General features: G+C 43.2%; 1 protein-coding gene across 1 annotated transcript in view; it reads left to right on the top strand.

Annotated features, from left to right (window-relative positions):
- Positions 1–870: 870 nt before the first annotated feature.
- Positions 871–27,679, top strand: part of CACNB3 (calcium voltage-gated channel auxiliary subunit beta 3) — a 56,820-nt gene continuing 30,011 nt past the window's right edge. The window contains exons 1-2 of the mRNA XM_032210003.1: positions 871–2,866; positions 23,149–23,271. Coding sequence (XP_032065894.1) covers positions 2,822–2,866; positions 23,149–23,271 — 168 coding nt within the window. The 5' untranslated portion in view covers positions 871–2,821. The remainder of the gene's footprint in view (positions 2,867–23,148; positions 23,272–27,679) is intronic.

The raw sequence follows: 27,679 nt of genomic DNA, 5'->3' as shown, positions 1-27,679 counted from the left end.
GGATCACTTTACTGGGCCAAAGCAGGATTCAGAAAACACCATCACTTCGGGGGGGACGGGGATGGGACCCTCTGATAGGTCCAAGTACATGAAAATGCATTTCTCTGACTTTCCCCCCATTTCCTGTTGTGTGGAGATGCTTAGCAGTCATCCAGTGGACGTACCCTTTGCATTTAACTTTCAGTAACTGGCACTTTATTTGATCCCTGCCTAAGATTTTTCTCGATTCCTGGAAATCGGTTACCCAAGTTGGTTGAGCTCCGGGGATCCCAGGCTAAACACAGGAGAAAATGCGGCTGGGATGGGAGCGGGGGTGGGTGGCTGGCTGGGGGGGGGGGGCTGGATGGATGGATGGATGGAAGGAAGGAAGGAAGGAAGGAAGGAAGGTGGGTGGGTGAGCCGCTTGGGCTGCCACAATCTTGCCTCCCGGTTTGCAAGGTGCCCTCCCTCCCGCTATTCCTGCTGGATGAGCATCCGAGAAGAAGCCGCCCGAAGAGTCAACCGCAGCTGCAGCTTCAATCGACGGTCCCGGCTGAGCCGTCTGCGAAGACGGAGGGGGGGTGGTGGTAGCGGAGACGGCGGGAAAAGGCGCGGGCCGCCACCGTCGCCGCGCGAAGTGAGCTCAACGGGCTCGGCTGGGCGCACCCCCTCCCCCTCCCCCGGAGTAATGTGATTATTTAGCGCTTGGCACGTCCCCCGTCCGTCCGTCCCCCCCTCATTATCCGAGCAGCGCGTAACGGGAGGAGGGGGAAGCGAAAAGGGGCGGAGAGGGATGCGCGGCGGCGGCGGCGCGCGCGGCGCTGGATCTGGAGAGCGAGAGAGAAGAAGGCGAGGGCGAGGAAGGCGCTTGGGAGCGGCGCGGCGGGGAAAGCAGCGGGGGCGGGGGGCGCCTCCCTCCCTCCTTCCTTCCTTCCCAGCTGGCACCGCACTCCGGGCCTCGCCGGCCAGCCGGCTCCCTCCCCGTCTGTCTATGTCTTTTTCTGACTCCAGCGCTACCTTCCTGCTCAACGAGGTAACTTAACAGACACCGCGCAGCCGCCGCCGCCGCCGCCGCCGTTGCCATCGCCTATCACCACGCTGTACTCAACCCCTCTTACCTTCTTCTCTTCCTCCTCCTCCTCCTCCTCCTCCCTGTCTGCCTCCCTGCTCCGTTTTCTCCTGCTGCTGCTAAGCACCGGGACCGGTGCGGGCGGTCCTGCCTAAGCCCTCTTCCCCCAGATTCCCCGCCGCCCTGAATGCAACTCCTGGCGGAACCGGAGCCCTTGCCTGGCGGAATGATGGGCAGGAGACGTCTGGGAGCAGGAGAAGAGGGACTGGGGTTTTTTTCCCCTCTTCTCCCTCTCTCTTTTCGATCATGGTTCCCCTTCCCGGCATTCCGATGATGTGTGTTTGGTATCTCAGCGGGGAAAAGGGTGAAAACTCCTGTGTGAAGAGACGACGAGATCGGATCTCGTTTTTTGCAAAAAGCTGCTGTTAACCCCTCCGTCGCCAAATATATTGGACGGCTCTCCAACTTTGGATGGGAAATGGGCGTGGGGCGGAGATTTAGGTTGTGCCAGCAGCTCTGGCACTGAAGTCAAAGAGGCAGATGGAACCAGCGCCTGGGGGATTGCAGGGGGAAAATCCCCATCTGGCCCATTTCCTGCCCAAGTCCTACCCTCCTCTCTTTGCCCCTGCCAACCGTGTTCGTTTCTGTCAGCCCAGTGCAGGTGGGTAGGCATCGTCTATCCCAGAGTTGGTAGGGTCAAGACGTAGGTAAAGGTGGAAATCTGGTTGGATCATGCATGTGCAATTGTTCATGCAAAGTCGAAGATCTCAGCAAAAGTAAAATGGGTTGTAGTCTTCCAGGATCTGGTGTCCATAAGTGGGCAGGAAATGATGTCCATAAGTGTTAGACTGTAGCTCCCATCCTCTAGGGAATGGTAGAAGTTGTCCAATGAAGTGTGAGAGAAGAAGTAGGTTGGTGAAGTAGGAATCAAGGCTTCTGTCCAAGGATGCCTCTCAAGATTGTCAAAGGTTCCAGAAAAGGCTGTGTTGGCATGAAGACTAGGAATGTGGTGAGCAGGAAATTAGGATGATTGGTAACTGGGTAAAATCTGATACTAAGGAAACTGGTGTATGATAAGACTATCTTCTGTGATTCCCTGTCCATGTGATTTTGCTTGTCCCGTGTTGCTATGCCCATCCCAGCCCACCTTGCATTATTGGGGCAGGTAACCCCATGGGTCTCCACCCACACGCAGGTTGGATGTCTCAGTATGCTTTCCTGCATCTCTCTGGTAAATTGTCTGGTACCCACTTAACTCTTGGGAAGCAGTCAAACGGGGGGATGCATTTGCTGGAAAGTGTGGTTACACTTCTTGTTCTCCTCCCATCCGGTGGGATTGTTCCACACTTCCAAGAACCCTCTTCATGGCCAGCTCTTTCCTTGTTGTATCCTGCTGCTTCATGCCCCCTGGCACCCCAACCCTACATCTTCCGGTGTTGCTATAAGGAAGTGCGGATAGAGCTGCACTGTCCAGATGCCACTGCCTGCCTTGCCTCCCTCCTTACTTGCCTGTCTCTGTGCCTGCCCCCAAGGGAGGGCTGGTGGGTGGGCGCTATTGTTTTTGCTGTTGCTGCTCAGCTGAGAATGAGAGCATCCAGGGTGGGGGAATCAGATCGATAGCAGGCTGAGTTGCTTTGCCACTGTGTGCCAGCCACCTGCTGCCCCTAACCCAACTGGGGCAGGGGGCACAGCTGTAGACCTCTGTCCATCTGGAAGAGCTCCTATCTTTCTTCCCTCTCGGCTTGGCTTCCTCAACAATTCTTTCCTTCCCCCATGTATGACGACTCCTATCTCCATGGATTCGAAGACTCTGAAGTGGTGAGTCGACAGGCTGAGAGAAAGGGTCTATTTTAAGCTGGGAGACGCCCACTTAAAAGAACTTGGCCTCTTCCTAGTTGGTTGTAGAGGGGTGAGGATCTCTGGGGTCTATTGAAAAGGACTGTTGGAAAGTTGGGGGTGCCATGGTTTGCCACAAGTTTATCGCACGGGTGCTGGGGATTGGGTTAAATGGGCATCTGGGAGGAGGAGCAGTATTTCCTTATTTACTGGGACCATCTTGACTGGCTTCCCAAATCAAGAGACAATATTTTGTAACAGAGAGATCGGTGGTGAAGAATCCCTAAGAAATAGACGGGGACTGAAGGGATTGCATTGTTTGGTTGGACTAAGACTGGTAGATAATTTTGGTCTGGAAGTCTTCCTCAAGGAGCAGAAGAGAAATGCTGTGGGTAGATGAGCCATTTGGACATGGTCCAGTCCTGGAGATTCTAGTGCATTAACAGCTCTCTCCAAACAGCTCCATCTGTTGGCTGGTGAGCCTAATGTATGTGCTCTAGCCCATTCAGAAGGGTGGCGGGCATTGAACAGATGTGTTGTGTTCCTATTTGGACATGTTCTACATCCCACCTTTGTGAAGGAAGTTCTTTCTGCCTTTCTAAAGCTGGGAGCAGAAAGGGTAGTGTAGTCCATATAAATAGGCAGCCCAGTTGAGGTTCTTTTATACTGTTTTGGGGAAACATCAGTTGTTCCCAAAGTGGCTCCCTTAAGATAATCCCTTTCTGAAAGAGAGAGAGAGCTTGAGAAATAGCTTCAGAAATCCTGGATGGGAGTGCGCAAGTGATAGATATGGTTAAGAAGAGAGATTATTTGGGAACAACAATAGGAGGGAGAGAGCGTTCGATGCCCGAGGAAGTCTCCACCGATATGCCAGTTCAGCAGTAGCGATCACCAGGGGAGCCCTGGGGGTTTGTGGTTTCCTGCAAGGGTGGGGGGCAGAGTTGTTCTTATCATCTCCAGACCTGGGGCTTCCTGCCTTCTAGGTTGGGGTCAGGCAGCCACAGTAGGCGCATCTGCTTTGCTTTCAGATGTGTGGGTGGGAGCCAGTGGGGGAGGTGGATGATCAGATGGCATGACGGAACTGGGTCGTGGGGGGCTGTGGCATTTCCCAAAGGCTCTGCTTGAGCTGGTGGGATGGGAGAGATGCATTGCACGTTCAAAGGGTGAGTTGTGCTTTTCTCCCCCACCCTCACCTTCCATTTTTAAGACACCTTATCAAAATCAAAAACTGTCTCTGAAGATTGTACTGAGTTATTATTCCCCTTCTTCCCCTTGATTATGACCTATCTCAAGAAAATGAGAGAAAGGGGAGGGGGTCTTTTTCTTTAGATAGAAACTGGGCAGATGATGCAAGGTCAAAAGCCCATTGAGGGTCATCACCTTTTCCTTCTTTATAGGTAGCGTGGTTTCTGTCAGATATTTTGGGATGCAATTATAAATTCTAAGTAATAAGATTATGAATCAGGGATCATGGGAACTATAGTAAAAAAAAATTGAGAGGCACCATATTATTAGAGAAAAGTATTTCTAAATGCTAATATCAGGTTTCTAAATTCAGAGAAAGTTGGCATTCTGTTTATTCTCTTTATAAACTTGTTGATTGTTTAAGTTTTGTCATTCAATTTAGGATTATTGAGTATAGAATTTATATACCACTCAAACAACATTTAGATTTTTGCTGAGCTTGGTTGTTTCCTTGCAGATATTTCGTTACCCAAACTTCATAACATCATCTGTGCTAGTGTTACCTAGTTAGCTACGTAATTGTTACCTAGTTTGGGTAATGAAATTCCTGCAAGTAAATGCCTGTGGAGATTCTCAGTCATCCAGGTCATGGTTGTCCCAAAGATGGTTTTTCAAAAGGCAACTGGATTTTCTTTGTTTTTCCTTGAAGATATTTCACTTCAGAACCTTTGAAGAAGCTTCTTGGGTGAGAAGCAAAATGTGAAAAAACCACCTTTGTGGCTGCAAGAAAACTAGCAAGCTCAGAGAGCACCAGGGACCCCTCATTTCAACTCTAAGCTACAAATATTCTCCTTTATTTAGAGTTTCCTTCAAAACATGAAGGCAGACTATAAGATTTTCCTCTACTCCTTTGATCTTCTTGCAAAATCCCAACCTTGCAGAACAAATTAGGCTGAGAAACAATGACTGGACCCAGAAAACCTTTCGGGCCCTATGGCTGGATTGGTGGTCCAGTGGGAGTTTTCAGTAATAGACCCAGGTTTAATCTTGCCTTCCATCACTCCTGGTGGCTCTGATGGTTGGGAGTACATAGAGTTAAAACCTGGGCAATCTGGAAGATCCTTAATTTGTGAAGGTTTCTGGATCCACTACACTACCCAAATGTGTACTGTGTACTTGTTTGAGGGGTTAAGCCAGAAACAGGACAAACAGCCCTGATGATAAATTGAATTTGAGTGTCTTGGATCACAATCACAGCCGTTCCTCCTGTCATTTTGAATTCACCGAGTGTAATGGTAAATTAAATAAAATAGCTGGTACAGGAGCAAAAGATGGGCCAGGTTCATGACTCTGGGTATGAATACTTTGAAGATGGTTTCTTGTCTTCCTGTGTTTGTCTTCTCCTGTCCAATTACAATTGCTCAGGAAAAAAAATACATTAAAAAAGAGCCCAGTCCTGTCTTCTGAGTTTCTACTCCTCATTGTAATCCATAATCCCTCATTTCTAGAATTTGCTTTTAGTATTCTCTGGGGAAAGCAGGTGGTTGGCTGTCATTTGCATTTGCTTTCAAAATAAGGAATCTTCCTCTTATTATATTATACACAGAGAGAGAGAGAGAGAGAGAGAGAGAGAGAGAGAGAGAGAGAGAGAGAGAGAGAGAGAGACAGACATATACTGGTCTTGTTGTATTTCGGGTCTTTTCCCGTGTAAGATTGAGATTGTCTTGGCAACGTTTTGGCGAGGTTTCGCTCGCCATCCTCAGGCTGGTGTTTTTGGCTTAAAGCTTGGCCGGAGCTGCAGTCTTTATTTTATTTATATATATAGCCATTTTATGCCATTTTATTTATATGTATAGCTGCCATATATATATAAATAATATGAGTGACAGTGAATCTAAGGATTGTCAAGACAGTGGAGATCAGAATAAAGCTCAGCTAAGTGGCAAGATAAAAGGAGAGAGAAAGAGTTTGCATCTCTTTGACAGTATGCCTTTTAAGCTCTTTGGCCCACATTAAGTGTCTTGTTAGGTTGTTCGTAGCTGCAGCTGTGACAACACAAATGGAACCAGAGATAACCCCTCTCTCCCATTACTACATAGGTATAGTTATTAAGGATTTTAGATTGAGGGCTTTTAAACCTACGGGCACCTCTTGAAGGAGAAAACCTTAATTCTAATTTTGAGCACAGGCTTTCAGGATGCTGAAGAACTATGTTTCCAGAAACAGGGAAGAGTGAGCTTCTGACCATGATAGCTGTGGAGGCCCTGAGAATTATCCCAGCCACCCAACATTATAAGTATGGACTGGAGGCTAAAACATTTAAATAATACTTGCTGGAATTGGGTATGTCTAGTTCAATGAAAAGAAGGGCTAGGAGGAGACATGATAGCAGTGTTCCAATGTTTAAGGGGCTACCACAAAGAAAAGTGGGGTCAACCTATTCTCCAAAGCACCTGAAGGCAGGACAAGAAGTAATGGGTGGAAACTAATCAAGGAGAGAAGCAACTTAGAACTAAGAAGAAATTTCCCAACAGTTAGAACAATTAATCAGTGGAACAACTTTCCTCCAAAAGTTGTGAATGCCCCAACACTGGAAGTTTTTAAGAAGAGAATGGACAACCATTTGTCTGAAATGGTATAAGGTCTCCTGCCTAAGCAGGTGGTTGGACTAGAAGACCTCCAAGGTCCCTCCCAACTCTGTTATTCTGTTATGTCAGGACCATGCTGTTAAGTTCCAATTAATTATTGGTCATGCCTGCACCCAAGAATCTAGTCAATTAAAGACCAGTACTAAATTGGAGCTAGATAAGAGTTAATGAAATTCAAGAGAGTCTGAACTTGGACCACTTGTGGGAATGTAAGGACTTCAGGCCGGTTCCTCTCTTAGTCCCTCTTCAGGCTCCACCTTTCCTGCTATAGAGCAGATCTAAAGCAGTGGGACTTCAGCACAAAGGGCTTGATTTCTGACAGCTTCAACACAAATTTGGTTTTAAAGAATTATTTTCGACTCATCGTCTTTTCTCCTTTCTCTGCTGTGCATGTGAAAAGGTTGGCAGGTTATTCCCATTAAGGTTTTGTTCACAACAAACAAGGTTGGGTAAAACTCCAAGAGATGCTTTCACACAACACGCTTCCTTGGCCTTAAACCTTGGTTGTTTTTGCGTATAATTAAGACGTGTATTTTAATGCATTGTACCAATGGGTTTAATGCATTGTGCAAAGCAGAAAGGAGATGGATTCAATGACGAGCGTAAATGCCTTGTGTGAACCACAGTCTTTTTTAAATTTTTCACAGTCTCCATATGCCCAAATGACAGAATATCCAGTGGGGAAGAAAAAGATAATTTTTTTGGTGGGGGAGAAACCCAGTTCTGGATCTTCATCACACTGCATTTGCACAGAGATTGAGCAGACACTTCTGAAAAAAGGAGAAAGCATACCGACAGAGAAGGATGAGGAATCAGAGGAAACGGGAGCTAGTATGCCCTATAGCAGTGTTTCTCAACCTTGGTGACTTTAAGTCCTATGGACTTCAACTCCCAGAATCCCCCAGCCAGCATAGCTGGCTGGGGAATTCTGGGAGTTGAAGTCCACTGGGGGATTCTGGGAGTTGAAGTCCATAGGACTTAAAGTCACCAAGGTTGAGAAACACTGCCCTATAGTATTCCAAAATAGGCTTTTATCAAGCTTTTGCAAAACATGGTGGGCAAAAGCGTTTTGTTGCTGAAGGGGAGCAGAAAACATTTTCCCAACGCAACCAGCTTCTTTGGACCTGAAGCATAAATGCCCTTTGGGAGAGGCAACGGGGGGGGGGGGGGAGAATACAAATACAGTATGATCACCAGAATATGTATCCCGTCACTGTACTAAGGTAAACTGCCTGTCTTCATGATACTCAGCTGCCCTGACATATAATAAATTCCTGATCATCTTTACATAAACAAATGCAGCTTTGGAGGCTGTTAGCCTGGAGTGGAGGAAAGTAGCTTTCTCCCTACCAGCTGTTTTGGCGGAGCTCAAAATGACTGCAACCCCGAAGGAAGAAAGCTGCTTTTGTGTAAAAGGGAAAGAGAAACAACATCTGTCAAGAGCTTTGTGTTCCGTTCATGTGCATGTAATGGGAGGTTTGCAGCTCACACAGCACTGCCTTTTACTCCCACCCTGGGAGATGGGGTGGCTCTTGCGATCTTGAAATAATCTGCAAATGTTTTCATTTAACAGAGTATTGGGAACATCCTTTGCGAAGGACTGTTGTGTTGTCCGCCCAGGAATCTGAAGTTTGAGGTCGGCTTGGTTTGTGATTGTGACATGTTGGAGAACCAGAAAGTAAACACTTGTTTGAAGGTCTCTGTATCGCAAAGCATACTGAGCTAAGGCAGATGGAACAGAAGAGACAGGGAAGCGGGTTATAATTTATTTTGGCTGGAGCTGGCATCCATTCACTTTGCCACTTTTCTGCTTTCTTTTAGCTGAATGGGGAAAGGCTGAGCTTACAGGTTTGGTTGCTGCTGGGATGATAAGATTTATTAATCTCAATTTTCAACGTCTCTCATTCCGTCTTTATATACTGGAGTCAGCCCGGTTTTCGGAATATTTCAAGAGACCTTTAAGCTTCAAGATGTTTCATGCTTCCCAGTTCTTACCATCAGGGATCTTCAGCTAACTCCTTTGCCCCTTCCCATCTTTTTCCTTGTCTTTGAACAAATCCTGCTAGGATTCCCTTTGCCGGTTCTTCAGATGTTAACTGCTGTTCTCCCTTGTGCCCCTACATTTGAACATAAAACCCTCCTTCTTCTCAGACCAGTTTTGGAGCCCCAACCATTGCAAATGTCAAAACAGCACCAGACATGCACAAGTGGGAAATACCAGCCTAATAGGGAGTAGAGGAATGGGGAATTGAGCATGCTCAGTTGCTGAAGAATGCCAACTAACTCTTGAGGGAAGGAAAATAGAAAGCTCAAGAGGGAATGGCTGGAATCTTGACGTAAGCATGCTGCACCATCACATTTTGTTGTACGTAGTTTTTGGTTCCTGGTTCCCTTTTACATAAAACTCAGGATAGTAGTATAAAGGATGCTCTAACAGTTGCTCAATTTCAGGGGTGTTAAGTTTCTACATTCTGTGTCTAAGACACTTTCCCCACTGAGTACCTTATTGTTGACTCAGCTCTTGCTTTATCAACACAAGGTGTTGCAAGGATAGGGGTCATCAGTTCTATTGTGTGTTAGGGTTAGAAGTGAACAGTCTTCATGGCTGAGTAGGAGGAGATGCAATATTTTGAGGCCAATGATGACTGATGATTAGACAACTGCCCTCTTTCCTAAGATACAAGGAATCTACTAATGACAGCTCAGAGAGTACTGTTTGTCTATTCCCCAGAGGGGAGAGCAGTTTGATAAAGTTTGTAAAACATGACTCTATGTCTATGGGATTAAGTTATTTTCTGAAACGGGGAGATTTATCAATAAGATTTATTTATCAATAAGTCCAAGGTAGACAGATTTGAGGCTTCTGTTTGTTTGTTTGTTTGTTTGTTTGTAGTAGGAGCTTGGATTGCCCCAAACAGAGCAAAAGACAAAATAGTGGCTTGATAAAGCCTAGTTTTGCAGAAAAAGTATTTATGAGTGCATGTTCTGCTCTGCCCTATTTTATTTGACAGGGAACTTGCCTTAAGTTGGCAGGTGCTATGCAGCAGAGCAAGGATGGATGGATGAATGGATGGACTAAAAAGTTTGAGGATTTCATGCATACACATACCCTCTGCACCTCAGCAAGCAAATCCTTTCTTAACATGAAGGGAGAAAACTTTCTCAAGGCTTCCCCCATCATGTGCACCATAGGCTGTTTGGTTTCAGGTAATATAAATCTATATTGCACTTAGACTTTAATGGGGCATGGTCAAACAAAAAAATGTTTCCCGGTTACACCAAAAAGAAACTATTTCTTTGTCCTGCTTGCACAGCTCTGTGGGATTCTTGCAAAGATTCATACATTTAGTTACAGGGATGAGTCCCTTGTGTAGCAGCCTCAAACTAACAGCATTGCCTCTCATCTACTCTCCAAGCAACATCTTCATTACAGTACTTTTCCATCTAAACCTAGGTTTGATTCTTTTGCAGCGAGAAGCCAGTGTGTGTCATTCACTCAGTCACCACCCTGGCATTGGTGCCTGTCCTTCCAAGGTGGCTTGCACTGTTGCTGGGAGTGTCTTCCTCCCCGCCCACAGTTTAAAAAAAAAGGGGGGGGGGAGCACTGGCTGGCATTCAGTGCTGTACTGAACAGTTTTACACCAAGTTGGGTATAAGAAGGGAGGGGTGAGATTATTGCTTCATGGGAGAAAGAAAGAGAGAGGTGGGGGGAACTTCACCCTTCTTGACTTTCCCTGCTTTATTTCTGTAAAGTGCATGTCTGAAGGCTCACATTTTTGATGCAGTGTCCCATAAATGCATATTTTCAATTCTTGGGGAAAGATAAGATAATCGTCTGGCAGCAACTGTGTGATACTACCAAGAATAAGTGCATAGTCTTGCGGCTATTGGTTTGTTCCAGATCTTAATCTGTGAAAACATAAATGGCAGAAACATAATACAAATGTAAATCTCCTTAATTTATTAAGCCCCCACACTCTATTGCTTAAAAGCCATGAAGACCTGGCCATTCAGCTGTTTCTTCAACAAGAGAAAGTGAATCTCTCATTTCATTGAGCTTGCCATCTTTTTACATTTTTTTAAATGATTTATTGTAATATCTTTGATCGTTGTGAGCCTCTTAGAGTCTTTGAGAGTTGGGCAGCTGATAAATTTAATTATTTATTTATTAATGAGCCAAGTCATCCCTACTAAAGCATGGGTGATCCTATTGTTGCCTGTGGCCCCTCATCTAATACACAGGTGTCAAATTTAGCAATAGCATGGCCAGATATTGGCATGATTATCTTGGTCTATTTTCCAGGGATGGGATGGTTTTAAGGATTGGGAAGAGCATGTCATCCCAGAAACAAAGCTTCCATCTGTAACCCCCCTCCCAAATTTTCAGCCACATTTTTCCAATCATGCTAGATCAGGGGTCAGCAACCCGCAGCTCTGGAGCCGCATGTGGCTCTTTCATCCCTCTGTTGTGGCTCCATGTTGCCGGCCAATGCCACAATTTTGAAAGGACCTTTCAGTTGGGTGGGAGAGCGGGTTTTCCAGTTGGCTCCACAATTGATAGGGCTTTCAGTTAGGGCAGGTAGAGAAAAAAGGACGCCATGCTAGGAGGAGAGTCTATGGTGGGGGAACCGAACTTCTGGTCAGCTCCAGAATTGAACGGGGGGCTTCCGGTTAGGACATTTGTGGCTCCCGGTGTTTTCTTTTCTGTTGGAAATGGGTCCAAATGGCTCTTTGAGGGTTTAAAGTTGCCAGCCCCTGTGCTAGATGGACTCTTATGGCATTTGGTTGAGTGACTAACTGATTGACATCGAAGACTCCTCTCTCACAAGATTCAGGGTGGTTCACAATCCATAAAGCATACTTTTATAACTCACAAATACCAATCAAAATTATAGTCAAAATGCAATGCCATTAAAATGAAATATAACAAAGGTAACCCAACAGAAAAGTAGCTTCACAAACAGCCACTCAAACATCAGACTCCTAGTGAAACAAGATCAGTTTCACCACCTTCCTAAAAATCAAACATGTGGGAGATTTTTAGATCTCTTCAAGCAACTCTTTCTGTAGCCAAGGGATGAACCTTAAGAAGGACCATCTGTAAGAACCCAACTCTTCCTTTCTCATACTATTTGAAGCATCCACTCCTACATAGAACGTCCAGGGTTCAGGGTATATTTTGTTGAAAAAAATAGGTTTCCAAAGAATAAAGGGGAACCAAACCATGCAGGGTTGGCACTAGCACTTGAATCATACTTGGGAATCTATCAGCAGTCCATTCAGCAACCTCCAGCAGGAAGACCACCTTCAACTAAAGTTTCCAAGCAGTCTTCAAAGACAGAGTTGAGAGCAAACGTATTGAGACTTAAAGGTAATGAAAGCATGAGTCATTGTTGCTATGGAGCATTCTTGCTCCAAAAAGGAGTGGAATCGGTACACCAGCCAAGGCTCTGCAAAGGCTGCTCTGGTCAAAGCCTCCACCTGCTGATCAAGCAGCTAGAGAAGAACCTCCCAAGTTGCAACATGTCTCGTTTGAAGAAGTTTGATTCTGGTCAGAGGTAGCAATGGAGTCAAAATATTTCTGCCCCAACAGTACCTAGAACTCTGTTTTAGCTTGGTCAAGTTTTTATTTGTTTGTTAGATTTAGATTTCTCTTTTTATATAAGAGGTCAAGGCAACACACATAGTACTTATCCTCTTTTTCTTCACAACAACACTCTGAGGTAGGGTGGGCAAAGACAGTGAATGACTGGCCTCACACTTTGGCCTCCACATATGAAATGTAATTTTAGATTCCTAGCAGAGGAAATGTCCTGTGGTTAAGTCATGGTAGAAAAGAGAGCTTCATTATCACAGGACACAATTTGCCACAACAATGCTTTATTTTGCAGGACCCAATCTGGGTTGATCAATGTGACCAGAGATTTAGACTTCTGAGCTTTCGGATTCATGCTGGAGCCCATCATCGGGGAACTTCTCTCTCACCAGAATGTGCATTCCAGTAGAAAGAAGTTCCCTGAGGATGGGCTCCAGCATAGCAATAGCACTTAGACTTATATACCCCTTCACAGTGCTTTTACAGCCCTCTATAAGTGGTTTACAGAGTCATCCTATTGCCCCCAACAATCTAGCTCCTCATTTTACCCACCTCAGAAGGATGGAAGGCTGAGTCAACCTTGAGCCGGTAAGAATTGAACTGCCGAACTGCAGCTAGCAGTCAGCAGAAGTAGCCTGCAGTACTGCACTCTAACCACTGCGCCACCTCGGCTCTAGGCATGAGACCAAAAGCTCAGAAGATCAAACCCCTGGTCCCCACGACCCATCCAGATTGGATCATGCAACATTATCCTGGGACATATATAAATGCTTTCATTCATACTTTATTTTGCCCCAAACAATAAGTGCTGGCGTCTGTCCTCTTGGCAATAGGGTTTGTTTTAACATTTGCAAATCATATGTTTTTTTTTCTCAAATTCTTTTGAAACTTGGAGTTCCTTACAGAGACCTGGAATTGTCTAGCAATTTGTACCAGTAGCTTACTGTTTTTGTCACTCTCTGGTTATTGTTTGAGGCTGCTGAGAGACATGGAGTCCTGCAATAACTGGAAGGCCCCAAGTTCCTTACTTTTTTTTTAAGTACATCCATTAAACCAGAATGTATTTCCAAAACAGATGTTCCATTTACAGCCCAGTTCATTATTGAAATAAATTATATCCTTTAAGATGCTTGGAGTATTTTAAAGTGGCCCTATAAATTATTACTACTACTTTTCAAATGCTTTGAATATTTTAAATATGCATTGCTTATTAATGTTGTCAGGTAGAATTTTGGGATGCCCATCATAAGCTTTTTTTTGGTGGCCTCACCGTTGATGTTTGCTATCTCAAATTCTTCTACTGAAAAAGCACTCCTGACTTTCAAGATCAGCAAATGCTCCTTAAATCTGATACTCCTGTTAAGTGGCATATTTTTTAAAAAAATAATCTGTCCAAATGGGTCCTTGGCATTTTTGTTGGTTTAACATACACGTACATGGCACATGTCAAAAATTTATTTGTAAATGCCTGCTGACTCTTCCTGTAAGAAAGGAAAACTCCACAAAAAAGAAAACACCCCGAGAAGGGCAAGGAAACTGAAGGGTCGAGAGAAATAAAGTTGATGTAAGTAGCATATGGTGTTACATGGATTAACATGGCACCTGGAGTCTGGGGCTTGGCCAAAGGGTGGGTTATGGACAAATAGGTTTTGAGGAGGGTATTGTAGGTAGAGAATGCTTTCATAACACCCAAATGCTATAGTATGGTGGAAAGGTTAGCTGTTTGATCACAGGAACATAATTGTTAGCAAATTAATAAAAGAATGGACAGAATTTATCATCGAACTTGCCAATAGAAAGCTGTCAGCCTGGGTTCAAGACCTGAGCTCCATGTACCAGAATGACTTCAGCTCCTAATACTTGCCCCAGCTCCTGTCCGTCTAGCAGTTCAAAAACATGCAAATGCAAGTAAATAAATAGGTACCACTTTGGCGGGAAGGTAATGGCATTCTCTGTGCCTCTACATATAGTCATGCTGGCCACATGACTATGGAAGGTTGGCTTCCATGCTGGCTGCCTCGGCTAAGAAACTGAAATAAACACTGTGCCATAAACTGACAAAGAAACCTTTACCTAGTGGATCGTTTAAGTGTTCAAAGGGCTTTATCCAGATCCTTTCCATAACAGCCATAGAGGGCAAGCCTTTGTTATTGCCTACTGATTGCACATCAAAAGGATGGAGGGCACTGTAGATTCATGCGACATGTTGAATTAGGACTTCTGAGTATTTTGGTACTAGCATCTTGTTTGTGTATAACAGGAGCAGGGGTGGATTTCTCGCCCCGTTCCAACCGGTTCAGTTGGAACTGGGCCGGCGGCGTCCTCGTGCACGCGCGCAGTGCACGCATGCGTACTAGCGCCTGTGCGAAGCTCCAGCTGCTCCTGGAGGATCGCTCAGGCGCTGTATGCATTCTGCGCATGCGTGGAAGTGCAAAACTCGTCAAAACCGGGTAAGAAACGCGGGCGGGCGGGTGGATCCTTCGGCGTTCCTGGAAGTTACTTACTTCTGGGTTCGCCGACCAACCGGTTCGCGGGGACCGCCACGAACCGCCTGAAACCCACCCCTGAACAGGAGCCTCCTTAGTGCACATCAGCATACAACAGGGGTGTCAAAATTGATTACATTGAGGGCCACATTAGGGTTGTGTTTGACCTTGGGGGGGGGGGGGCAGGGGGGCATGGCTAGCTCGATGTCACTTGTGTCAGGGGCACCTTTGGTAGCCCGAGTGCTCTGCCAGAGAAAATGAGCTCCTGAGTTCCATTTTCAGCTGTGACCCTTGCAAGGTCCATTTCACTGCCAGAGGCACCACGGGTCAATTCTTTGTTGTTTCCAGGGTCAGATCCTTGCGGGCCATACCCAGCCCCGAGGCCTTGAGTTTGACACCCCTGGCATAGAAGGTTGATCTGATCTTGTTCTGACTGACAAAAACTTCAGCCTCTCCATTGGCCTGGGTTACAAAATAGATGTCAGGGTTCCAACTAGCATCCAAAATTAAATCAGAGTCCAAGGCAAAGTATTGCTCAAAGTTCCAATTTATTAAAAGAGCCGTGTTGGTATCTGGGAAAACCCAAATCTGAAAGCTTCCTGGTTTTCCCCACCCGATTGAAAGTTCAAGATCCTGCCCCCACACCCACAAGACCATCACATGGACCAATCTTCCACTGCCATGCTGGCAGTTCCACCCATCCAGTTTTGGTCAGGTGCAGTGGTGCAGAGATAAAGGATGAACTTGGCTTTCTAAAAAGGAATTTTATTTTGGCTGCACAGCATTTAACTCCGTACAAGCCCCCCTCCCATTTTCCCACAATAGAAACGGCATAGTGGAATAATAGAAAGTGTGGCATGCCGAAGATCCAAAAGAAATATGGCTGCAGGCCTGACAATAGAATAGGACAGGGATGGGATCCTACTGGTTAAACAACCAGTTTGCTAAGCGTGTGCTTTGCATGTGCAGTTTACAGAGAAATCACCTTCCGCGTTACCGCTGGAGAGGAAAACAGCTGAGGCGCGGCATTCCACTCTGCCGCGTTTATCAACTGGGCTTCAGAAAAGGGAATATATAGGTGAGTATAGTGCATGGGCAGGCGGGCCCAGATGAAAGTCAGAGCAAACCGGTTCGCTCCCAGGTGATAGTTGGAGCTACTGGTTCACCCGTACCTATCTGAACCAGTAGAATCCCACCACTGGAAATAGGAGCAAAGCTGCAGCAATTACTATACTATTCCTGAGGTTGTATGCAATGTTATACCACAACATAAATTACTGTGACTTTCTGGTACAAATCTTTTTATTTCCATTTCATTCTATACAATCACATGTTTACTGTGCAACCGAGGCATATAACATTGAGTAATAAACACAGCCCTCGCTTTTATAGAGAATGCCCCCTACAATACAAACCCAATATACCGCCTTAGCCCACCATACACCCTCTTTCATCCCCCTCCAACTTTCATTCTTCCTTCTCTCATACCCCTCTACACCTACTTCCCCTCCCCCTCTATCTAACCCTAACCCTATCACTCCCTCTCTTAATCCATTCCCTCCCTTCCTTCTCCTCCTCCTCTCTCTCACTCTCTCTACTCTCCTTCTTCTTTCATTCAGCTCCTCCCTTCGGTATCTCTTACTTTCCGATATATTCAGTTTGTTCTGTTTTGACACTAACATTAATAAAAACCACAGTATACAAGTGCAATCATGCTTTAAAATTTAACACATATTATATTTCCCCCCTCCCCCCTCCCCCTAGATCCCCGCCTCCCTTCCCTCCCCCCGACTTCCCAGAGCCCATACATGGTATAACTTTTGACAATCACAGTCTAAAATATCTCTACATTGAACTCAGCTTCTTGCTGTTACCCAAATTTTTAACAATTTACGTTATTACTAATTTTAAGCATAAGCTATCTGGAATTTCCTAGTCCCGTATTTGCTTTGTATATAATCAATCCATTTTTTCCAGTCTCGTTTATACTTCTCATTTGAATGTTCTTTAAGATATGCTGAAATTTTCGCCATTTCGGCTAAGTTTGTAACCTTTAAAGTCCATTCTTGAATTGTAGGCAGGTCTTCCTTCTTCCAGTATTGCGCCACCAAAAGTCTTGCTGCCGTTATTAAGTACAGAACCAAATTAATCTCTACTGCTACGAAGTCAGTACATATACCTAGTAAAAACAGTTTGGGAGTGAATTTTATCCTTTTTTTGAAGATATTTTGCAGGATCCACCAAATTTTTATCCAAAATGCCTTAACATTACGACATGTCCACCATATATGAAAATATGTAGCATCGAAAGAACCACATCTCCAACATTTAGGCTGAACATTTGAATACATAGAAGCAAGCTTTTTGGGATCTAAGTGCCATCTATAAAACATCTTATAAAAATTTTCTCTCAAATTTTGTGCTTGTGTAAATTTTACATTTCTTACCCATATTTTTTCCCATGTTTCCAACATTATAGGTTCTTCAATATTCTGAGCCCATTTTATCATACAATCTTTAACCATTTCGGTTTCTGAGTCCATCTGTACTAATACATTATATATCCTCTTTATGTGCATTAAACTTTGATCTCTTATTTGTTTAAACAAGTTATCCTCAGCTATTACAAAACCTATTTTTTGGTCTATTTTCCACCTGGCCTGTAATTGGCCATACTGAAACCACGTTTGAACTACCTTCTCTTTTTTAAGTACCTCTAAGGATTTTAATTGCAGCACCCCTCTTTCTGTATTAAGAAGTTGTCTATAAGTGGTTCTATCGTGTTTTTGTTCTATATTCATATTTTCAATTGCATGTCTAGGAATTGCCCACATGGGCAATTTGTCATTTAGTTTATGTTGATATTTTTTCCAAACCCGCAATAAGGCATTTCTTAAAATATGATTTTTGAAATTCTTATCCAGTTTTTTGTTGAATAACAAGTAAGCATGCCAACCATATACCAAATCATGTCCCTCAATATTCAATATTCTGTCATTGGTTAAATGGATCCAATCACTAATTGCAGATAAAGCCACTGCATCATAATATAATTTTAAATTTGGTAATTTCAATCCTCCTCTTTCACGTACATCTTGCATTATTTTCATCTTAACCCTCGGCTTCTTTCCTGCCCATACAAATTTGTTGATACCCTTCTGCCATTCTAAAAGGTTCGCATCTCTTTTAAGTATTGGTAACATTTGAAACAAAAGTAAAAATTTTGGTAAAATATTCATTTTCACTGCCGCTATCCTTCCCAACAAAGATAAATGCAGTTTCTCCCACCTTTTCATCTCCATTTGTATACTATGCCAGAGTGGTTCATAATTATGCTTGTATAATTTCCCATTTGAAGTTAAAATATTAACTCCAAGATATTTGACTTTTTTAACAACCTCACATCCTAACATCACTCCCAATTCTTCCTTCTGTTTGGTATTCATATTCATTGCTAATATTTTGGTTTTTCCTAAATTAATTTTAAATCCAGAGACTTGACCATATTGATTAATCGTATTCATTAAAACCTTACTGGATTCCTGCGGTTGTTTCAATATTATAACCAAGTCGTCCGCAAAAGCGCGGACTCTGTATTCTTGCTGTCTGATCTTGATCCCTTTTAAAGCATCCAAAGCCCATATCTTATTCAGCAATACTTCCAAAGTTATAATAAACAATAGTGGGGACAAAGGACAACCCTGTCTTGTACCTTTTTCTATTTGAAAGGAATCTGTTAAACTTCCATTAACTATAATTTGGGCTTTTTGCTGCTGATATATTGCACCAATTGACCTTAAAAAGCCATCTCCTATCTGCATTTTTTGCAGTATCTTCAACAAGAATTGCCAATTGACTCGATCAAAGGCTTTCTCAGCGTCCAAAAATATGAATGCGGCAGGGATTTGATTATTCTTTCCCAAGTATTCTAATGCATTAATAATTAACCTAACATTGCTCTTCATCTGTCTACCCTGTATAAAACCTGTTTGGTCAGTATGTATCAGTTGTTGGATAACCACCATTAACCTATTTGCTAATATTTTGGTAAAAATTTTATAATCTACATTAAGTAGTGAAATAGGTCTATAATTTTTCGGCTGAGTAAGATCTTGGTCTTCTTTGGGTATCAACGATATAAACGCTGTCTTCCATGAGGGGGGCACTTTACCTTCCGATTGAATTTTATTAAATAATTCTCTAAGAGGTTCTACCATTTCTAACTGTAAGTTTTTATAATAAACGGCTGTTAAGCCATCTGTACCTGGTGCTTTCCCTAGCTTTAATTGTTTGATTACCTGCAGGATTTCCCCAGAGGTTATTGGTTGGTTCAACCTATACCTATGTTCTTCGCTAACTAGGGGGATTTTCTCTTTATCTAAGTATTTATTTATATCTAAGTCCCTAATTTTGTCCCCTTTATACAACTCTGTAAAAAATTCTCGAAATCCCTTTTGGATCTCTTCCTGCTGAAACACTTCCTTCCCTCTGTAACACAGTAAATAAATTACTGTGACTTTATATTTCTACCTTTCTCAGTCTTATTTTGCCTTCAGTGTTGTTTGTATTGACATCTGAGACAATTGCAGGCTTTCCATTCAAGGCAGCCATAATGAACGTGAATGCAAATGGGTGTGATTATAGCCACTTCACAAACATAACTATATCAGTTGCACCTCGCTGCTTTATTACGGGGTAGGAGTCAGTCTGTTCTCACCCAAGAGCCAATCTGAATCTGAGTGAATGGTCAGGGAGGGCTGAGGAGGTACCTGCAACAAATGGGACAAAATAATCAAATAGGCAGGGCTGTCTCATTGCAGGCATATCACCCATAAGCCCTGATTGGAAACATATTCATTGGAAGCATAGGAAAAGATAGTACAAGTAGCCCAGAGGTGGTATTCAGCAGGTTCTGACCAGTTCTGGAGAACCAGTAGCAGGAAGTTTGAGTAGTTTGGAGAACCAGTAAATACCACTTCTGACTGGCCCCACCCCCATCTATTCTCTGCCTCCCGAGTCCCAGCTGATCGGGAAGGAATGGGGATTTTGCAGTATCCTTTCCCTGCCACACCCACCAAGCCACGCCCACCAAGTCGCACCCACAGAACTGATAGTAAAAGAATTTGAATCCCACCACTGAAGTAGCCCTTGACCTATGACCACAATTGAGCCCAAAATTTCTGTTGCTAAACAAGACAGTTGTTAAATTAATTTTGCCCCATTTTATGACCTTTCTTGCCACAGTTGTTAAGTAAATCACTGCAGTTGTTAAATGACTAACATGGTTGTTAAGTGAATCTGGCTTCCCTATTGACTCTGCTTGTCAGAAGGTCGCAAAAGATAACCACGGGATCCCAGGACATCATAAATGTGAGTCAGTTGCCATCATAAGCAATCCATCACGTTCGATATACACATGCCTGCCAGATTGATCTATCTAAGCCGGTCTTAAACTGATATACTAACAGTCTCTCTGGCCAGACTCTTAGTTTTCCCGACAACAACTGGAAATCCCGTATATAATCAGCAACCAGCCAACCTTCTGGCGTGATGCCATCAACTCCCCTTCAACCCTTTGTACCCAGGTCGGATCCTCAAACCGTTCTCGGAGGGTATCCAAAAAGAGACCACAATGCCGCAACTCTGGACTCTGTTCATTGTAGAGGTCCGCGGCCCAATCTGCGGCCTCTCCAAGACCCCCGCAATGGCTATCACTGTCCCATTGTGAAGTGTACAAATGGCCGAATCAGTCCATATGCTCTATTACGTGACCTAAGAAAATGGCTATTTTGTCTGGGTTACCATCAAAAGAGATCTTCAAGGAGGGAGGCTCCCAAGGACCACCCCCTATAGCCTGGCCTTTTGTACTTCCAGCTGGCCAAGTATAGACTGGATGGGCACTAGATACCATCTGTGGCGGCCAACGTTGACTTCTGTCGCCACTTAGCGGATCCCTTTGCTGTTGGGGTGGCAGCCTCAAAGGCAACTGTGGGCCCAGCTCCCTGCTACTGGCCTGTGTATGTTCCTGGAATGCATCCAACCTCCACCCAGATGACACCCAACCAACATCACCAATCACCATGACCCACGCCCTCAGCCACACCCCCACTCAGGGTTATCACAGCCTCCTTCTTGGTTAGCCGCATCCAGGCAGAAGAGTTACGTCAGAGTAAGCAGTTGCACCTGAGTAAAAGAGTTATTCTGCAAAGCGGTGAGGGAGGCCTTACAGAGCCACATGCAGCTACAGGCTCCGCCAACATCAGAGAGTCAACATCACCGTGGCAGCGTTGGTAGCATGTAAGCATGGCTGAGTGGGCGTGGCGATGGACGGGCTCCCCCCTGAATGGCAGCCCGAGGGCTGACATAACTGTCATAAATATGAGTCAATTGCCAAGTGTCTGAATTTTGTTCATATGACCATAGGGATACTGCAACGGTTGTGAGTGTGAAAAATGGGCATAAGTCACTTTTTTCAATGCCATTGTAACTTCAAATGGTCATGAATTGTTGTAACTCAAGGACTACCTGTTGTAAATATATCCCAGAGGAGGGGCCTCCAGTGCTTCTATACTATAGAAGATGGATTTTTTTTTGGACAATGTTTAGTATGAAGAGAAGCTTGTTTTAAATTTTACAAAAGTATCTTTTTTAATCTGGGAATAAAACTTTGAGGAATGGCTCATTCTATATTGTATTTAATGGATTTATAGGCTGCCCAATCCCGGAGGACTCCGGGTGGCTTATACATTTAACCTTATATATACATTTAACCTTCTTGCTGACTTAACCAGTTTTCTGCGTTCGTACAATATACCAAAGCACAAACTAATGAAATAAGCTGGGTTCCCAAAAATAACATTTCCCAAAAATTCCCACAACAAATGAAGCAAAGTTAACTAAGAAAGCTTAATATATTGTGGAAAAACACTTGCTAGTCCTGGTTAAACGTAGAGATTTCAGATTTCAACATTTTAATAGACCACTTTCACTCCACCCCAGAATATTATAACCTAATCAAAACCCAAATCCTTCATGTATCCAGTAGCCTCTAAGACAGTGTTTCTCAACCTTGGCAACCTGAAGATGTCCGGACTTCAACTCCCAGAATTCCCCAGCTGGCTGGGGAATTCTGGGAGTTGAAGTCCGGACATCTTCAAGTTGCCAAGGTTGAGAAACACTGCTCTAAGATTTGGCATTAGGAACTGCGGCACAAATCACAGTGGGGATGTAGCTTACACGTGATTGTTCTAAGACCCTTGGTTCAGTGGTGGGATTCAGATAATTTAACAACCGGCTCTCTGCCCTAATGACCAGCTGGGTAGGTGGGGCTCAGTGGTCATGTGACTGTGTGGGCATGGCCAACTCAATGTCACTCACGTTGATGGGCGCTTCTCCTTAGCTGTTACAATGTAAGAAGGGTTAACCGGAGAGGCAGTTTCTGTAAGCAGGGCAATAAAGATTAGGCTAGAAACAACACCAGAATGTTTCCTTCCTGCCTTCCTTATAGAATTAGCCCGGTAAAGTGAAAAAACAAAACAAAATGAGATTTCTTCCAACAACCAGTTCTCCAAACTGCTTAGAAAGTTAACAAACTGTTCTCGTGAATAGATGCAAACTGGCTGAATCCCACCACTGCCTTGGTTCTTGTAGTTAGTAATGCAGGTTTGAGACTAATTTCAAAGTGTAAAATATCTCCGTAGCTGAGATCTCCACTCCAGCTGTGTTACTGAATAGTGTAATGGTATGTGGGAATAACTTTGGGTGATAGGACGGAGAGGCACAGACTGAACAACCTAGTATGAAAAATAAAGAATGAGGCACAGTATAGGAAACATTTCTCTCTCGTTTTCCAGAAAGTAACAGGAAAGAAGGGGAGGAAATACCTTTAGTCTTGCAATATTCTGCTGATGTAACCTTACAATAAAGACAGAGCTAGCGCTTCTGGTTGTTCTTCTTGTCTGGGCTAACAGGTAGAGAGCCCAAACAGCCAGTGTGAATTCTAATCTTCAGTCCCCAGAATAGCAATAGCACTTAGATTTATGTACTGCTTTTTTTTTCAGTCCTCTCTTAAGAGGACTGTAAAAAGTCGGCATATTGCGCCCAAAAATCTGGCTCCTCATTTTGCTAACCTCAGAAGGATGGTAGGCTGAGTTAACTTTGAGCTATTCGGGATCGAACTCCTGGCAGTCAACAGAATTAACCTGCAATCCTGCATTCTAACCACTGCGCCACCACAGCTCTTAATATATTAATAAATAAATAAATAACAAATAAATAAAGAAATAAATAATGTCTCTGTGTGTATATATATATATTTATATATATATATATTTCTTGCATTTGCTCCAGGGCTCTGCTGATTCCTACACTAGCCGCCCATCATTGGATTCCGACGTGTCGCTAGAGGAGGAACGTGAAGGGGTGAAGCGCGAAGTGGAGAACCAGGCCCAGCAGCAGCTTGAAAAAGCCAAGGTATTGGATGGAGTGGGCATAATCTTGGTTTTTCTCAGATTAGATAGAGGGTTGCATCAGGTAAGAATGATTGCCCCTGTAACAGTGCAGGTTAGTATACTGCAGTCCACTTTTTTTATTGTTCAGTTGCTCTGCTTTAATTACGGAATTCCCCAGCTGGTTAAAACACTTGTCATCTTTCTCTGTTTTCCCACTCTTTCTGCCTTATTTTTCCTTCAAGCCACAGTGGATCAGCTAAACAGAGGAAGTTGTAACAGCTACAGAGTAGAATGTTATTGGCAATGCGAAAAGCTGCTGTTTGCACAGATTAATTCCTGGTAGCCCTAATGAATCTGAATTACAATTTGATTAAAAGAAAAATATCATAAGCAGTAGAGCTGTGAGATTATGTGACAACTATGAAGAGAAGTTGTAGGATTGCAGAAATGGCAGGTGCTATATTTATACTCATTTTTGGAACAAAATCTGAATTACTCCACAAAGTTGAGGAGGAGAGGAAAAAAGCAACTACTAATACTGATCTCTCTGAAGTTACTTATGCAGCCCCAAAAAAGGCACCATCCTTTTCTGCCAACCTAGCAGTTCGAAAACACGTTAAAAATGCAAGTAGAAAAATAGGAACCACCTTTGGTGGGAAGGTAACAACGTTCTGTGTGCCCTCGGCATTTAGTCATGCCGGCCACATGACCACAGAGACGTCTTCGGACAGCGCTGGCTCTTCAGCTTTGAAACGGAGATGAGCACCACCCCCTAAAGTCGGACACATATGTCCGAGGGGAACCTTTACCTTACCTTTACCTGTAACAAAGTAATAGCTATTATTATTGTTGTTGTTGTTGTTGTTTCTCTTTAGTATGTTGTGCTAGGTCTTATTTTCTTTAATTTGGTACACCAGTTGTTGAATTTCAGTTTCTTTCATATTTCAAACTATGTACATGAAAATATGTTTTCTTTAGAATATTTTTGTGGTTTTTAGTAATAATTATAAATTTTATCATGAGGTTTTACATATTTTTATAGAGTTATTCATATGTGGTAGGCCAGTGGCAACATAGGATCTGCGAATGTTTGCATTTTCATTTGAATGCTTCTTTAACTACTTTGCAAGTATTACTGAGATCTGGGCAGCTCTGTGTTTATGTTCTTTTATATGGAAGGTTTGCATTTTGGTACTTAAAGTTTGGGTTTTCTTTTATATGGAAGGTTTGCATTTTGGTACTTAAAGTTTGGGTTTTTTAAAAAATATATATCTTGAAATAAAGTTTCATTTTGTTTATCTCCAGTGAGATTTGTCCATCTTTCAGGACACAGTTGAGGGGTGGGGAAAAATAGCGATGAATTTTCTGGTCATCATGCCTATATGCCCCATGGCCAGGAGGTGGCACTATGGAAATTATTTCAACATTTGCCTTTTTAATTATTAAAAAGGCATCAGAGAATGTGAAAACTTCATTTCTAATGCCTGCTGGGTTTAGAGATTGTGAATATTAGGTGAAGTGCCCTCCGTGACGGCTGAGCTTCCGAACTACTATGACAAAACTGTAGTTGGGAGCAAAATGTGAAGGACCAGGAAGCTTGAAGGAGAAGAATTTTGGAACCTCAAGCTTTCTTCCCTGCAGGCCTCAGCATTTACTAGGAGGGAAAAATACTAAAAAGGAAAAGCTTTCCTTTTTCTATTCAGGTTTCCATTGATCCATTCCATCTCCTCTTCCCACTTTTATTTTTCCCCCATCAACATTCAGCCAGCATTCGACTTCCTGGGAGGAGCTTACTGGTGGAAGCAGCAAAAAATCAGCTGCCTCCGAATTCCTGGCTACGTACCTGATTAGAGGATCTTCCATCTGACGTCTTATCAGGTTTTCTTATCCTTCAGGCAAGAGGGAAAGAAGAAACTGTTTTGCTGGCAAATGCTCTTCGATTTTTGCAGCTTTTGTGCTTGCAAGGAAAGGGGGGCTAGCCCAAGGCAGAACGGCTGTCCGTGCTGGGAACTTCAAACTGCCTTGTGCAGGACAAAGTAGGTCTCTCCCACTCTGCTCTAAGTTTTGTTTGATTTAATCTTATCACGAGCTGAATCCGTTTACTGCGAGGACAATAATTGCTTATCAACATTTTAGCTTCTTCTCTTTTTCTCCTCCGAAAAATTATTTACTCAGAGGCTTTTAAAATGGCGCCGAGCAGGCTGGTTTCTCCGGTAATAACGAACACTTTTTGCTAATTCTCACAAGACTTCAAAAGAATTCAAAACAAAAGAGATAGCTTATCACATGTTTTGGTTTCACAATAGAAGAATTTTACTCCTTCATTAACTTTGCTTATTTGGAAGTTAAATGGTGATGAATCTGTTGAACGGTCTTGTTACAATGTTTACTCACTGAAACTTTTGCCAAGCCTTAAACTTCAAAATAAAAGCCTCTTTACTTAAAGCTGCATATTTAGGCAATAGAGTTTTATTAACTGCAGGCAGACAAATTTTGAAATGGCCTCAAAACCAAATATTAACTTGAAGTCGTCACCCTCTACTTCCAGGGGCACATCCTCAGTGCCTGGTACAAAGCTGCAGCCTCCGCTTCCTACGCCCCCTGCTGGGGATGTGTTAACGAAAGAATTTTTTCTGAGTAATCTAAGCGAGGCTCTTAATGCACAGACAATTAAAATGGAAGATAAATTTAGAGATAATAGAGAGGAGAGAAAAGAGGAAATAAAAGAAATGAAAGAAGAAATTAAAAGTGAAATTAAAAGTGAAATAAAAGGACTTAAACAGGAGTTGTATGAGAAATTTGAGGCTAAGGTTGATAAAATTAGAGACGACATGCTGAGTCTTGTAACTGTATTAACAGAACATATTTCTGGAGTGGAAGATACTCTAGAGGTTCTTAATGATGCCAATGCTAACTTGACATTGAAAACAGAGGTGGTGGAACAAAAAGTGGAAAATGCTGAAAAAGAAATTATTATGATACAGTACCGACAAATGGAGTTCGCATTAAGAGTAAGGGGGCTGCGTGAGGAGAAACAGGAGAACCTGAAACAGATCCTATCGGAAGCTTTTGACCGCCTGATGGGAAGACCAGGGACCAACCAAGGCTGGCAAATTGACAAAGCTTACCGCGTTAACTCCTGGCTGGCAAAGCAGAAGCAGCTTCCTCGAGACATCGTTATATATTTTACTACAAGAGAGTTCAGAAATATGGTACTGCAAGCGTCTTATAACACTAAGCTTCAAATTGGCGGTCAAGACCTGGCTGTTTTGAAAGAGATACCACCTCAAATGTTAAGAGCCAGAAGAGACTACGCTTTTTTGGTCGAAGAACTCAGAAATCGTCAGATACAGTATAGATGGGATGCACCATTTGGCATCATATTTACATTTGATAAGCAAAGGTACCGCCTCAACTCTGTATGGAAAGCCCGAGATTTTTATTATAATATATTGAAGGCCGGACACCCTGCACCATCTGGACCTAGAGAAAGACCACAAGAAGGACAGGATAGACAGCAAACTACACAACCACCAGACAAGATGGAGCATCTCTCTTCTCTAGAAGTGCAAGGTGCTATGGAACCAAGACCTAGCCGCATGACTACTAGACGTATGGAGAAACAAGCTAAGAGGCAACAGCATCAACAATCATCGGCCATCGATCAAGGAACTACAACAACAAATCTGGAAGCAGTGGGAGGAGCTAGACCTAAGGTTAAACAGGCCGTGCAGGAAGCTCTAAAAATGCTTCAACCAACCAAAGATGACAACTAAGATTTTAACATGGAATGTCAACGGACTGAACTCTCCACAGAAGAGGAAGAAAATATTTCATTATCTTAAACAGTTTAAGAACGATGTAATTTGTTTGCAAGAAACTCATATCAAGTCAACTGATCAAAAATATTTGATCAACTCAAAACTTGGTCAACATTTTGCAGCTTCTGCTATGGAAAAGAAGAATGGTATAGTTGTATACTTAAGAAAAGATATGAAAGCTGAATTAATAGAAGCAGATCCCTTCGGAAGATATATTGCTTTAGACTTAATCTTAGAAGGGAAAAAGACATTACTTTTGGGAATTTATGCTCCCAATCAACAGCAAGATAGATTCTATAGAAATCTTCATGCTAAATTAGTACAGTGGGACTATAGTTCCTGTATACTATTGGGTGACTGGAATGGAGTGATAGACACTAAGAGAGATAAGAAGATTTCCCGCCTAAATACCAAGATGCGAGCAAAGTTACCCAAATCTTTCTTTGACATTATGGATGATTTTGAATTGAGAGATATCTGGCGAGAAAGAAATGCAGAGGAATATGACTTCACTTTCTTCTCGGACAGGCATCAATCCCTTTCAAGGATCGATTTTATTCTAACCACTAATGATTTGCTTTCTAGGGTCAAGAAAACAAAGATTGCAGC

This window comes from Thamnophis elegans, chromosome 2, assembly GCF_009769535.1.
Source record: "Thamnophis elegans isolate rThaEle1 chromosome 2, rThaEle1.pri, whole genome shotgun sequence".
Taxonomy (NCBI): Eukaryota; Metazoa; Chordata; class Lepidosauria; order Squamata; family Colubridae; genus Thamnophis; species Thamnophis elegans.
Note: the sequence above shows the minus strand (reverse complement) of the source record. Positions and strands in the feature narration are given on the sequence as shown.